We start from the raw sequence: 15358 nt of genomic DNA, 5'->3' as shown, positions 1-15358 counted from the left end.
TGCCTTGAGGCCATGGCAGAATGCAATTAATTTCCCATTTTAATGAGGTGAGACCTTTTCGTTGTTCCCAGCGAAACTTGGTCAAAAGCGTGTGAGAGGGCGAAAGCCATTTCTTTTGGCTGCTTCTGGCCTTGTCATAAAAACTCGGCCAGATAATGGCTGCTGAAATTTATTGCAGCACCAGCCCACACACACACACACAAACGCCCACCCACATTCAGTGAAGCCCATAAATCTGCAAACATAATTTGCTAAACACGTATGCAGAACATTACAAAGTGGCCTTAATTGCCCTCAAATGGTTTGACATTGTCCATCGCCAAGCAGCCTTGACTCTTCCCAGACATTTGGGGATCGGAAGAGGGCTACTCGGGTTACTAAACTGGGCTAAATCAACAGCCATATAGCCGTGGGGACATTATAAAGTTGCTGGCTGAATTTCATGACAGGGCTGAAAGTCTGAGCAGCCTCATGTGTGATTAATGATTTCTTTGCTTTGTTGACGCTAATTGAAAAATGTTGGGCAAACATCAGCGAAAATAATTAGAAACTTCGGTTACTAAGGGAAATTAGGGGGTGCGCGTTGACTGATTGACAATTTAAAATTCAAAGGAGGAGAGGCAATCAATTACGAAGAAGCTGAGTGAAATGTCTGAATTATGAAGAAGTAAGATTCTAACACGTGAGAAAAGTTTGGCAGACATCAATGCATCAATTCAAGAAAGAATATGTAAAACTGTAGGCACTAAGGATTTCCCTTTCCAGCGAACTCGCCGCTTTGACAAGATACATTGCATCAAATGCCAAAAATCCACTTAAGTGCTAAAAGCAAGCTGTTCCATTTGCATATTGCATGGCGGAATGCTTCCTGTTTTCGCCGGCAAGAAAAAGGGGTGAAAAATCGTCAGGACGAAACTAAAACTAAGACCGAAACAAAGCTAAATTTAAGGCCCGCGGCAACTACAAGGCAATGCAAATATGTAGAGAAAGCGTGTCAATGTGGCCCAGACCGTAGCTCTTCTAATGCCAATTTTTGTTCCGCTTGCGAGTGGCAAACATTTATTGCCGACTCTCCAGCGTCGCCATTGCCATTGTCTAAATTTATGGGTGCCATTTTGTTTTGTTTGGTGCAAGCATTTTGCAAGTCAAGTGCATTTATTTTTAAATGCTCTACAAGGGCCGCGAAGGGCGTCTCTTCAGAGTGCGTCAGCGGCAACCTCAACACTTTGGCCGTTTTCTATCTGTGTCGGTGTGCCCGACTTCCTTTTGCTGGCGGGTCTTCCCCAATTCGACGCCATCGACTTCCGGCCACATCCACATCCGCCAGTAGCTGACCGCAGCCTGCATAGCGCGAAAAATCCAATCAGCTTAACGGCACAAATGAGCACAGATCTGCTGTAGCTAAGTTAAAGAAAATAACCTAATAAATACTGCTCTGAGTAAGCCAAGGTCACATTGTGCTTTATGAACGTTGTTCACACTAGGGGTTTTTTATCTATAACTCTTAGCAATTAGAATAGTGCTTGTTAGTTTCTTGTACTGTTTCTCCCAGTGTCGTGTTCTAATTTTATTTGGCTAACAAAAATGTGCGACGGGCGCTCGAACAAAGTTAGTGTGAAAGCCAGAACTCACGTCTCCGTAGCGTACTTTCCATTTTCTGTAAATTTAAGCAAGTTACTCTAATTGTGTTCGCCGCTTTCCTCTGACTTTTCCCCGCACTTTTCGGGGCTTTCTTTTGCGTGCCACGGCGACTTATTGGCCATTGGCATGCAAGCTGATTCTACTGCTGCTGCTGCTCTGCCTCTTGACCAACTTGACTTGGCCTTGGCTAACATTTGGGGTCTCTCCATGTGTTGGTGGGTGCTTGTTCTCACTTTCACTACGTTGCTGCACTGGGCTCTTTGCTAAAGGGGCCAAAACTGGGAGAGCACACTTTCCGGGGCATTCGTGTATTAACTTAATTGTTTTTATTGGGTATTACGCGGCTTTATGGCCCCGAGGTCCTGCATTCCGACATGGCGTCATCTGGATCCCGAATCCCTCGACCAAAATCGATGGCAACCGGGTGTACCAGGCACCGTATTGTTCGAGTAGTAGGTGTCATTAACCCGACACAAATTTCTGTCTGCTGCACACCATGGTTAATGGCTGCACTGCGTTCGTTACCTTTACGGCCCTCATCTGTTGGCCATGTCAACTGCGCAGTTGGACGGACTACATAAAATATTCATAATCAACTTTGGGCCATTGCCCGTTAACGTTAACGGTCTACCAGCGGCAACCGTATTCCTCATATGTGCCAGCCGCCTTATTGATTTTCGATTATGACCATAGCACACCCTTTCAATGGGTGCACAAAACAGAAAGTCCGTTTATTTAAACTCATAAACACTATTTATTTATCATGAGACCTTGCCTTAAATTGCCTGCAGTTTTCTGTTAGCAAATGATTTTAATTTTATATTTACTTTAATTTTCTTGTCTATCATCAGTTATTTTGCTCTGTGCATTTGCCAACCTGTTAGCCGTGCGTGTTTGGCCTAATAAGTCATAGATGTTTGCAGAGGGACAGCTAAATTATGCATGCTATACCAATTCGAATTGAGTATTGATAGTGTCTGCGATTGGCTCATTGCAAAGAAGTTTATTATTTTTTCAAGAGATTACCACCCACAGATAGGCACATTAGTGATTTTGGAAATTCCGCTAAACTTTCAGCCATCAAAATCGATAGAAATAAATAAATTCACTCCCAATGTCATGTATAGCGTAAATAGAGAAGATACAAACATATATGTATATCCTAATGGTATATTCTTAATGGTAAGTAAGTAAGAGTATCTGATACTTCGGATGACTCTATCCCAGTCTGGTTATTTATTTCAAGGTTCGGAGCATTTATCAAGTCTGTGGCATTAACCGACTCATGAATGTTTCAAATGTCCGATGTCCCCTGATAATGATAAATGATTTCAATGCGTCTCACCTCCACCGGCGATGTAAGTTCATTGCTGGCCAAGTTCTTGTTATGGTGCTATTTTTGGCTCGATTTATTTCACCCGGCGATCTCGAAGAAAAATAAATAATGACTAGCAAATCGCTTAAAATTCCACACCACCGCACGCAGTGAATTTTCTGCTCAAAGATTAATTGGCCATCCGAAAATAGTTGGCCGGAACCCGCTGAGACTGAGATTGAGTTCCTGGGGGCGTTTCGGAATCGTAGGCGAATTCGCGTGCCTTTTTGCAATTAAAACCAAAGTCAAATGTTTCGGCGAAGCACGTGTTTCGCTTTTGACCCCAAAAGCACTTTTTTTAAAGACCCATTTCAGTGAAAAATTAAAATTCGCCGAAACCAAACCAGATTTCCTCGCTGAAAGCTTTTTAATAGCGGAATAATTGCCCATTAATGCCACAATTTTTGAAATATTAAATGAATAGTCTTTAATCCAACTATTGATTTATATATATGTATGTATATGTATGCAGACATTAAATGTTAGCATTTTGATTTTTGCAAAAAATGTTTTTCAACTATAAAATGTTACCTTGCCCATAGTTATGTTAGTTTGTTTTTATTTCCTACTCGATAAAGCGCCTCCAATTCGTTGTAGAAAATATTTTTGTTATTTTTCCGAAAATTTCCCCGGCGAGCAACAAATTTTCTTCTGCACTTCGTTCGGGGCCTTTTTCTGTGTTCGACAAATGACGCCATTAATATTTTGGTTTTGCTCTTTGTTTTTCGCATGGATATATGCCTTTGTTTCCCCGGCTTCTGGCATCCGAATGCACATTGGATTTTCGGTGCAGGGATTTCTGTGCTGGAATGCGGCAGAAAGTAAATCTTTGAACTCATAAAAATCGATGAGCGCACGCAGCCAATTTGTTTATCCATCAGATGCACAGATACGAAACAGTCTGTACGTCTCCGTTCGGGTTTCTTCGATTCTCATTCAAGTGACGTCATGGAACACAGATCAATTAATGTTTACAAGATATTTCGAGAATTGATAGAAAGGCAGGCTAGTTTTCTTCGAGTTATTGGCAGTTTTGACTGGCCACTCAGTCGAAAATTTAAGCCCTGGCAGTTGGCCAGCTGAAAGTAGAGCTAATTTCTTAGGTACAGGGACATTTTTCCAGCTTTCTGTCATATCCTTGAATATTAATATTTGTGTGGCAATAACAACAACAAAAATAAACACTACATTTAAGTGTACAATTTATGATAATAACTTAAATTAATAGGTCACACTTTTCATTGACAAACTGTGACCAGGTCATAGGAAAATTCAAATCTAAACAATTTCAGTCTGAAATATGGCCCCTGGCATTTGGCCAGTTGAAAGCCAAAGAAATTGCTTTCAGACGGCGACATCCTTCGCTCCTCCTGCCATATCCTGCCACTTAGAGGATTTCTCTTCTTGCAATTATGCCAGGGGAAAATATGGCTCAAGCTGCGAGGCACTGATCCGGAAAAACCAGAACACGCAACGAGGAAAAGAGGGAAAATCTCGCCGCCGCCGGGGAAACTGCAAGCCAAAGAAAATAAAAAAGAGGGGAAACCAACAGCGAATACATAAAGCCAAGTACAAATTGTATATAATGCCAAGGACACTGACGAGCTCAAAGCAGCGCAAGCTCACTTCACAGATTCATCTTTAAAGCAGATTCCATTCAGAGAAAATCAAGAGTATTAATTCACAAATATGAAATGTACCTTTTGCAGATTAGTTTTCGGGCTCATGCCTTTTCAAGGGGCTTAATGCACGAAAGCAACAGGAAATTGAAAAACCCTGAAATCGGAAGACTCCGGGAAGTGAGCAGGGAATGCTTGGAACACATATCACGTATACGCCGCGTACCACTTACTCACACACACGAGTACGCACACACAACAAGGACGGTGCACACACACTTTAACATGGCGGGTATACGTGCGCAAGTGGCGCGAAAGTGTTGCGCATATTTGGGGTCTTTAATTTCGTGCAACGTCCTTGAGACAACGAAATTGAAATTCATAACAATAAAAATAATACCAAACGACTGAAAGGCAGAAGCCGAAACGGCTTCCTAACCAAGCGGCCAAAGTGGCGGCTACTTAATACTAGGAACTGCCAAATTGAATCGCACAAACGGAAGTCAGTTCACAGATTTTTACCCAACCGCAGCCAATAGGAGAACTTAAAAATACAAATTTATTTGCTCACTGAAAATGAAAATATCCACAATTTGATTAAAGGTCTGGAAATAGTAAATTTTCTTTCCAAACAGACTGGCTTCAGCATCAGTAGACTTTGCTTCTCATAACATCTAGCTTCTATTTTTGGTGCCTTATTATCAGTTCCAGATCAGTATTACTATGGAGCCCAAATCTAGTGTTTCAACCACAAGCTGTTTTTCATTGCCGCAAGTCAATGAGCCAATAAGCTCATCGATCGAAGAGGATCTGGATAAGACCGAGTTCACATCTACCGACAACGGTACCACTACCGACAGCGAGCTAGAGACGGCTAAGATGGCCAAAATACTACAGCAACAGCAGGCCGAACTCTTGTGGAAGACGTTCACGGATGAGGAGTACAGCGACTGGAAAACGTTCAAGGACAGCAACTACAAGGTCCCGCTGCTTTCTGTGTTCTCATACGTCAAGTGTAAACCCGTCATCATTGAAATGCCCAATGTGCCGCCCAAGACATCGGGGCCGCGCTTGATGACCAAGATTCTTAAGAGCAACTATGGTGCCATCGCCCTCGTTCTGATCGGAGAGAAAAAATTCAGGTGCATTCCCTGCGTGCTCAAGTGCTTCTCCGTGTGGTTTAGTATACGCGACTGGCGGATAACCCGCTTCAAGTTCAAAGAGAGTGAGGTGCCTCCCCGCGGCTTCGAGGTCGTCTACGAATGGATGTGCTCCAACCAGCTGCCTAAATTCGAGGATCTGCTGCCCGCACTCCAAGTCGCGTGCCATCTGAAAGTAACCCTGCTGGAAAAGGAAATCTGGAAGATCCTGTCCGACGACTCTGTGCGCGAGAAGGTGGCCTTCCTGGTCTACCTGGACGCTAGACGGGTGCCGGGGCTCGGTGCGCTCTGCGAGGCTATGCTGACCCGGTTCAGGAAATACTTCCTGGCGCTGGTGGGTAGCCCAGACTTCGTGCATCTATCAGTGGACGTTCTGGAAGACTTACTGCGCCAGGACTCGATCGGTGTTAATTCGGAGATGGAGGTGTTCTTTGCCGTGACTCGTTGGCTGGGCCACTCTCGCAACCCGAAGCGCCAAGAGCACTTGCAGCGTCTGATGAAGTGCGTCCGCTTCCACCACATGCCCATAACTTTTTTGTTTAGCCTGCGTGAGTCTTTCAACCATCCGGACAAGTCTAACCTTTTTAGGAACGATCCCGTTATGTTGGCATTCAGTATGGATTCGGAAATGATGGATACGCTGGAGCACGCCATATACTTTATCGGTGTGCGCAGCCAATGCGGTGGCATCAACGACTTTCTGGACATCTGCGAGAGCCACCACATGGAGGTGGTCTTACCGCGATTGTGGGTCTATCACGTCAACTGCCCGTACCATCTACGCACCATTGACTTCCCATACCAGCACCGCTTCACAGCCACGGATTTTAGCGCCTACATTAACAGCATCCAGAAGGAATGGTCTGGTAAGGGGCCGCCGGACAACGGAAAGGACCTGGTCATCGACGTGGAGCTGGATCCTCTGCTAGACGGGCACGAGGATGAAAAGGCCAAAGAGTGACCTAATGTATATTTTATATTTTCCTACTGTTTCTTACCATTGTTTTCAAAGTGTTCGACCCCTTTTTCGAACACCCGTTCTAAATAAAGTTGCTTAACCAATCAACTTAGAATCCGTGTGGTTTAGAACTTTGCCAATAGCAAACACCATCTACAATTTGTTCTAGTCGAATGGAGACTCTATTGGCCCGGATCAGTCAGACAGAAACCCCATTGGCAAACTCAAATATGCCCGCATAACCCATGGATATGTTAATTATCTATTTTATTTGAGCGACGAAGCGATGAACCGTGACATTCCCGCATATTTGCTTGCCAAATCTGGCAGTTCCACCTAGCATGTGAAGGACATGAGTCCTTCGGATGAGGCGGGATTGGAAAATCTGGCTTATTTGCATGCAAATCAGCTGCGAACGCATTTAAATTGGGAAGCGGAAAGCCGCTGCAGGGATTTGTCTTTGCTTAATGCGAAATTAAAATGAAATCCATTTGGCAGACGAATGAAATTCAAATGGGATTAGTGAAGATTTTGTCATCCACTTTGGCCAGTAGCCTAGCGCAATATCCATCTCACCTGGCAGAAACGTACAAAAAGTTTAAAAAATTTAGAAATATATATGCATACACATATGTATATCTCGACAAAAATGGAAAGCGTAGCTGAAGCGCAATAAAAGCACGTAAAATGTAATAATAATTCCAATGTCTCAGTTGCCGCTACGCATGATACCCTTTTACCCCGCCCCCTTTTGCCAGAATGTTATACCGCCCAGTAATCCCGCCCACCTCCTAGCATTTGGCTACTTTTTCTACTGTTTACTGCAATTTGTTGTTGTCCTTTTTGTTATTCCAGGACATCTAAAGCCGACGACTCCAATAACTCTCTCTCTCTCTCTCTGCTCAATGCGCAGGTCCTTTCCAGCCCAAAAGAGAAATTGCTCCATTCATTTGCTTAGATCCTTTGATCCGCCCGTGAAATACTTCATGAGCATTATATTGGCAGTGTACGGGTATTTTAGAATAACTATTTACTTATTTATTTATTATTCTGAAATGCATAATTAGCTTACAGGTAGTTCCATTGCCGGGCTAACCTCTGACTTTTCCACCACCCACCAAAGGCCACCCACCTCGTGCGCAGCCTTTACAAACGGATGAGGAGGCGAAGGCATACAGCTCAACCAATGACGTCATCACTGCTATGTGTGCGTGCTTGTATGTGTCTGTGTGTGTGCGTAGGGAAACTCGTAATGAGGTTAGGTGAAGTTTTTCGTCCTTTTGCAGCTCCTTGTTCGTCGTGCTCGCCTTTGTGCCTGCCTTCGCTCTACGGCAAGGACAGACGCGACGACCTACTTTGGGATGTAAGTTGGTGGGTGGTGGGCTATAGGCGATGGGTGGTGAGAGGAGGGAGAAGGGGGCACACGAAGTGCGCGTGGAAGTGGGATACTGAATGAAAATTGGAAACAGGATACAACTTTGCTAAACGAGCGCTGTTTTCGCTATTTTCACAGTCGCTACACTTGAGGGAAATTGCAATCGAGTTTTGGGGCAATAAATATTTAAATTAACGCCATTCCTTTTTTATGCTATTATTATTGCAAATATATCAATAGGAAACAAGATTTTAAGTGAAGACTTATTTTCATCTCAATTGTTTTTCACATTTTGTTTTCATAATTTCTCTCAGTGACCTTTTGTAGCGCTAGTGCCATGTTACTTGTACTTCTGTGGCTGCCTTTCCTGCTGCTGCTGTGACCAATGCCACGAAAGTTGGTTAGTTGGCAATCTCAGAGCCCCTTTTCCATTTTCCCAGCTGGGTACGCGTGTACCCTGGCTCGTTTTCGCTTCCTCGCCCGTGTGACAGGTGAAGGTGCAGTCACTCCACGAGGTCACCATCTCCACCACCTTTCACCCGTTTGGGGTCACCTCCCTGCTGGAAGTTATGGTCGTTCCCGTTGCCTGTGGTCGAATTCGAGTGTCTGATTCGAGGACACTGGCAAGGAAGCCCATTCCACCACACTGCCAGCTTAAATCTCGTTCCGCATCCTGCCACCTAAGACCTGTCATTTATACTCTGCGCTGCTGATGGGATTGGGCTTCATTTGTCGGAAAGCCTTATTCTCTATCTTCTATTATTCAAGGATATCTTTTACTTATCATATTCTGAAACTATTGATATTTATGAAAATCCTAACATGTTTTTAAAAGTTAATTTGTTTAACTAAGAGTTCAGCTTTGCAAAGAAGAAGCATTAAAAGCGCAGTACTTGCATAAAAATGTCTTGTTAAACTATAACTTTTTTAATGCTGACTTCGAACTTTTTCTTTTCTTTGCTCGGGAATTAATGCCCCTTGTTTATGAATTTGCTGGAGGAAGTTTGTTTTGCATCTGAACAGAGGAGGAACATTTTCGGATTTCTCTCACCCTTTCATGATTTTCTTTTCGAACTGCAAACATTTTTAAAGCTAAATTTCTAAACTTTTTCTCCAGCCTTTTGTTATCCGAAATGCTGCCTTTTGTTTATGATTTACGGCTGAGAAGGGAAAACTCAGTTCGTTCTGCCTGCGCTGACTTAAATGGAAATTCCTCGCAGGACCTCGAGGAAGCTTGTTTGCTTGTTGGTTACATCAGACCGCACATAACTTCAAATTACGAGCCCCTGACCACCGGAATTGAATGGCCCATTCTACCACTACTACTTCTGGCCATTTCTCAGCGCTGCGAGAACAGGGGAAATCACGTCGAGAGTTAATTAAACTAGGGATGGATCGGATTCGGGTAGCAGGACCGCCCCCATCCTGTCCTTATAATCCACTTGTCTCCACCGCACTCCTGCCTTTTTATTGCGACTATTGTGTGTGTGTGTGCTTCGGCTTTTCCTCTTTGGGCTTCCGCTTTCCACTGTATTTGTTATCCATTATTAATTCGGCACAACAATGGGGCCGCGTGATACTATTGAATGATTTTTATTGTATTCAATTCTCATTTCCTGCCTGCTTGCGGCTTCGGTGGCCAAAGTAACACAGAACCACAGAAACAGAAACCAAAACAAAGCAAACAAAAATTAATATCGTTTTGCTATTTTTGGCACAGAGGACTGGACTGACTGGAGCCGGCGATGGATCAGCAAAAACTACGGCACACTTATTTATTATCAGGGGTCAGAGGTCGCTCGTGAGGGACCATAACTTCGTCACTGGATGTTGACAGGAATAGAGACCACTTTTGGCTTTTTAATAATGAAGAAAACCAATCAATTTGATGGCCAAAGTATCTACCTAAATGCCTGCCGGCGAAATATTTAAATGTAGTTCTACGAAATAAATAATGAAAGTAAGCAATACCAACGCTCCTCTTATTTGAGTAATGAAATAATTTATTGTACAATTTTATTTTCTTGAGTACGAGCATTTATACAACCATTGGCCATTAGTGTCAATATACAACTAAGCAGTGTAGGAAAACTAATAGTAATTTGCTTAATGTACGCCTATTTAACATTTCCGTAAACACATTTTTGGCACTAAATAATCACTGATACAACGTGCGAATTTATAGGTGAAGCCATTACCTAAAAGCTTGTGGTTGAATATTACACTATTTTATTAGCCTAACAAACATTTGTGTAGAAATTGGTAATCCATTAAATTAAATAACTAAATGTTCAGTGGTAATTTGGGATGTTTAAATGAACTTTAATCGAAAATCTCACCCTATCGATAGTTGCACGTTTTTCCACTTTCCTTTTAGCATTTACATATATGGACAGATGACGGGTTTAAGTTTTTGTCTTGGGCTTTCAGCCAAATGAATCAGAGCATTGAACGCCAATTTGCTGGCAATTCGCGAACAGATTGAGTTTGAGATTTAGGAAAAATAAGTAACAAGAAATTTGCTTTAGCAAGGAACTATTAGACTTTTTGGAGCAAATTTACGGTGACTTCTTCAGAACTATATATTATAAGAAAGTGCAATGATTCACTTCCAAATTCCACGCACTTCGTTTAATCATGTTGTACTTGACGATCACTTCTAATTGAAGCTGACACACCTAATTGTGGACAAGATGTTCCACTGCGTCCTCCACGTGCCGCATATCCAGGCCCTTGGCTTGTCGCGGTTCCCACAGAAACTGGGCCAATTGCCAAGGAGAGCCGCCCCGCAGATATTCCGAATTTGAAAATTGTTCTTAATGTACACATTGTTGTTTGAATGTGACATGTCCGCACCGACAACATGAATGCGCCAAACGTTTAAGTCCCCCAGTCGCCTCGACATTGCCAACTGGCTTTTTGGCTTTTGAAGTCCCGTCAGAAGTGGGGACATCTTTCCGGGGTCTGCATATATGTGTTTTCCGCACCCATGACGTATCAGTCACATGCCCGGGCGGGAAAAACTTTTCCGCAACTTTTCGCCAGGCGGCCAGATGCAAATACTCAGCAATACTTTCGCAAATGATTCATGTGTGCGCCGTTCTGGCCAAATTCGTTCCTAATCAATCACATTTTGTGGCACACTCGAGTGGCAAGCACAACAGGAATAACATATCGCAAACGTGCGATAGCCGCGTGAAATTAATTCCAGAGAAAATCTATAATTTGCTGTACTTTGTAGTGATTGTTCATGGAACAATTTAAACGGAAAATTGTTAATTGTTCAGGGGAAATGAGAAATGTTTCATCTAAAATTATGAGCAAATGAAATTCATAAGAGAAATTAAAATATGATTTCATTCTACTAATAATTAGTTTAAATCATAACATTAAGAATATGTAATAATACTCGAAAAGAAGAAGGGTTTCTTTCGAAACTAGTAGTAAGTCCAAGTAATCAAATTGTAAATATAATTTCAAAGAATTAGAAAACATGTTCGAGGGCAGTTGTTATCGTGTAAATGGATTAGTGAAAACCGCAGCATGAGGAAATGTTTTCCATGGAAATGGAAAATTTGCCATTAGTAATAAGTGCAAATCACCGCCGGTTCCGCAGGCCTTCGCAACACCCTTCAATAGTTCTCTGGCTCGAGTTGAAGCAGCAACGTCAAGGTAGCCAGCCCCTCACCACCCCCACTCCACCCACCACCCCAGCCGCTTAGTAATGAACCAATTTCAGTTTTATTTTCGTTTCGGTTTTCGTTTTTTTTTGCATATCTAGACGTCGTCGCAATGCCTTTACAGCATTAATGGTCGCGTAGGCAGGCCAAAATACTTTATGGACCAGCTGACGATGCTCAATGCCAGCTATTTGTGGTGTTGTCGCACTGCGCCCCCTTTTGCACCGCCCACCCAAACCCCATCCACCCACCGTCCACCGCCCTCATCTTGCCACTCCCATCGCCGAAGTGGTCGCACATTTCGACGCATGATTTTAATTGGTTTTCCTCTCGATTCGATTGTTTATGGCGAATCGATGGGGGAACAGCTGATGCTAGCAATGAATGAATTGCATGAATAACGCATACGCAGCGTTGGCCCCATAGTAATGTTTTCGGGATGAAATGGAGAGTGGCCATGAAAATGACTTCAAATGCATTACAAAATACGATTCTGCTTAAAATTAAAGTAAAAAGTATTAAAGTGTTTTATTTTGGATTCTTCCTCTATGTGCATGTAATCAACAATTAAAAACTAGTCACATTATGACTGTTAATTACAATTAAAAATGCATTTAAATTGCAAAAGTCATTATGAGAGCACTTTTAATAAACTTTTCTATTCATGAGTTTGTCAAATATTACTGAGCATTGCACAAGTGCGGGCAAATTTATATTATAAATGCATTATTTTAATTATGAGTCGCGGTTGTGGCGACTCACTCTTGCTAATTCGAAATCTACTGTAAATTATGGCGCAAATTGGTAAGATTAATGCCCCTTTCATTGGCATGTGATGGGCGACTGAGAAATTTCTTTGAAACATACTTTGAGATTTTCCACATACGCGATTTTATATTCCTTATTTCTGGGCACTTGAAACTGCCATGGCCGGGTAATTTATCATGGACACGGGATTCCGTTGTCATTGCATTTTCATTTTTAATTTTAATTTAATGTAATGCACTTGGCAGTTTTAATTGCGCATTACCCGACGAAAGCAGGGCCATAAATTCGTGTAGTTGGATGCCGTAAAGGCCATTTTACCGCTACTTTTTATTGGCCAGCACATCCCTTAAGCCCACCCCCTTTTTTCCTTTTTTCCCCGCCACCCATGTGATTTCTCATCCATTTTTGTCCTCGCCCAGCTTTGTACTTTTCGCTTTATTTTGTTTGTGTTTGCGGTCGTTTGCCGATTTTCCTGCCCAAGCCAGGGCTTTCCACCGCACTCACATGCGGGAAATTCTGGGCGGGAAATGGCAAAAGGGGGCGTCAATGTATGCACAAACATGAAACGCCCGTGGCCGCGATGTTGAACACTGCGTTAACGAGCCGGCAACAATTTTTGACACATAATTAAGTTTTTATGTTTAAAAGCGTTTTTGGCCAGTGTCCGCTTCCATTCAGCGTAAATGGTGTCAGTAGGGTTCAGGGATTTTCGGGGGGAAAGGGGTTTGTCTCTCGAAAAACAAAAGATTTTTTCGGGGTACTTGGTACCGAAATGGAAAGCTGTTTGGCGAAACAAAAGAACGGCAATCGGACTTTTTCGTTTAATTGGCAGTCAGCATTCTTTGCTTTCGTTTAAAATATTATCTTTATTTTCTTAACAAACCAAATATTTACTTCACCTAGTTTTCCCTTTAAATTGTACAACACTTATATACTTTTTTATGCATAATACACAATAAACAGTTGTCGCATTTAATACACTTACAATCAGAAATTCCTGTAGGAATAAAAGAATATCTTTCTGCCACTCAATTTATTTGTCATTTATTGCCACCTGCCTGATGACGTCATTTGTGGTTGAACCACATAAATCAATAAAGCCCCAACAATGCATCGAACATTCAACATTGAACAGGTGTCATTTGGCCAGATGACTGTTGGCAGGTGCCATTAACGGGGGAATTCCATGAGCTTCTTACCTGAGCCAGCGACATTTCCATCATTCTCGACATTCGCAATAAGAGAAATTGCTACCCATAAGTGGTGCAAAATGGAGGTTGCACAATATGAAAAGTATACGATGTCTAGTTGAGTTTTCCACATAATAACAATATAACACATCGAGTGTAAGCCACATACATATATGAGCAGTTTATAAATGGATAGAAAAATACAAAATATATGTTACACAAGGATATGGACTATTATTAGTTATATTCCAACCTTTTCTTTCTGTGCACACTTGCACACTGTGCACATTTTAGCTAGGTGCGAGTTTCCGCCTCCGCAATTGCACACATTGCGTATACGCAGCGGTGGCCAAAATTACCAAAATGACACAATCTAAACGGAAATAAATTCGCAGACGCATGCGGCAAAGTGCAAATTTTGTGCGCTGGGGGAGGAATCTGGCGAGTAGGTGTGTTGACCAAAATAAGTGGCAGCCAGCGGACACAATGACCTTCCCCGCCTGCCAGGGAATTAATGGAAAAAGCGCCAGAGGAAAACCCACCCACTGGCGAGGCACACATTTTCCGCACCACCGACTTCTTATCAGCTGCACATATTCAAACTGATGACGCCACCGATGGAAAAACGAGGAAAACCAAATAGGAGCAGGACAAACCGTTGCATTCGCCATCTAGTTGCTGTGTGCCGACGTGATAAATTTGAAAATGAGCTTTTCCTAGTTGTGAAAATAAACTTTTTTTTTCCGAAACGTTTGCCAAGAAGAACGACGCGAAATTTCGCCATGAACAATTGTACAAAAAATATAGGTACACAAGTGCGGATAAATATCGGAAGAGCTGATTGAACGAAGGAGCATATGTTAACTATAAACAGCTTTCATTGCGTTATGGAAAATTATCTACACTCACGTCCCGGCTTATTCGATGTGTTTGTACATAAACAAACTCGTCGAATTGTTTATACTCAAGTCGTAGAGCGTGAATGGCCAGAACAATAACAATAACAACAACAAAGAGAGCGAGGAAAGCCAGAATATCGAAATGGAAAAGCAAGTGCACTTCGGTCATTGCGCATACGCAGCGTTGACAGCCATGGAATTAAATATGCGAAATTATTTATACGTCTGTCTTGTAAATAATTAAAAACACACCGAGCACCAAAGGCGACATGAGTAACAGTTTATTTTGGTGGCCAGCGTTTTGTTCAATTTCGCTAAATCAAAAATAAAAACCCACGCGCAGAAGGCGAAGGGGAAAGAGCGTGGTGACTGCATCTCGGAAAACGCAGAATAGCCGGCTATATCTATATATATATCCGATGTGGCCCACATAGCCACGACCGAGAGCCGGAGAGCGCCAGCGGAATATCATTGAAAACAATCGCTATTTATAGGCCTTTGGGAAACCACCTGATAAATGGAAATTCTCCGCCAGACGCCCCGTAAGACAAACGCATTGTGTAGTACGACTTGATACCGAAATGTTTGTTTTAGATTCCCAGTGCTTAGCTCCCATTGCCATTATTTACATTTCCCTGGTTGTAGCTTTGTATAAATTAAAAGAAAAGCGTATGATATTTTAGGGATTTATTT

At 42.4% G+C, this 15358-nt stretch overlaps 2 protein-coding genes across 17 annotated transcripts in view; one reads left to right on the top strand and one right to left on the bottom strand.

The window, feature by feature from the left end:
* Positions 1 to 15358, bottom strand: part of LOC6610531 (potassium voltage-gated channel protein Shab) — a 56186-nt gene that overhangs the window by 29482 nt on the left and 11346 nt on the right. The window lies entirely within an intron of this gene.
* On the top strand, positions 5167 to 6850 carry LOC6610530. Its single transcript, XM_002035074.2, has one exon. It carries the CDS (start codon positions 5359 to 5361, stop codon positions 6754 to 6756), a length of 1398 nt encoding a protein of 465 aa, XP_002035110.1. The 5' UTR covers positions 5167 to 5358; the 3' UTR covers positions 6757 to 6850.

The sequence above is a fragment of the Drosophila sechellia genome, chromosome 3L (genome assembly GCF_004382195.2).
Source record: "Drosophila sechellia strain sech25 chromosome 3L, ASM438219v1, whole genome shotgun sequence".
Classification (NCBI taxonomy): Eukaryota; Metazoa; Arthropoda; class Insecta; order Diptera; family Drosophilidae; genus Drosophila; species Drosophila sechellia.
Note: the sequence above shows the minus strand (reverse complement) of the source record. Positions and strands in the feature narration are given on the sequence as shown.

Excerpts from the sequence above, each read along its gene's own strand:
- LOC6610530 (XM_002035074.2), top strand. The coding sequence starts at position 5,359 with ATGGAGCCCAAATCTAGTGTTTCAACCACAAGCTGTTTTTCATTGCCG.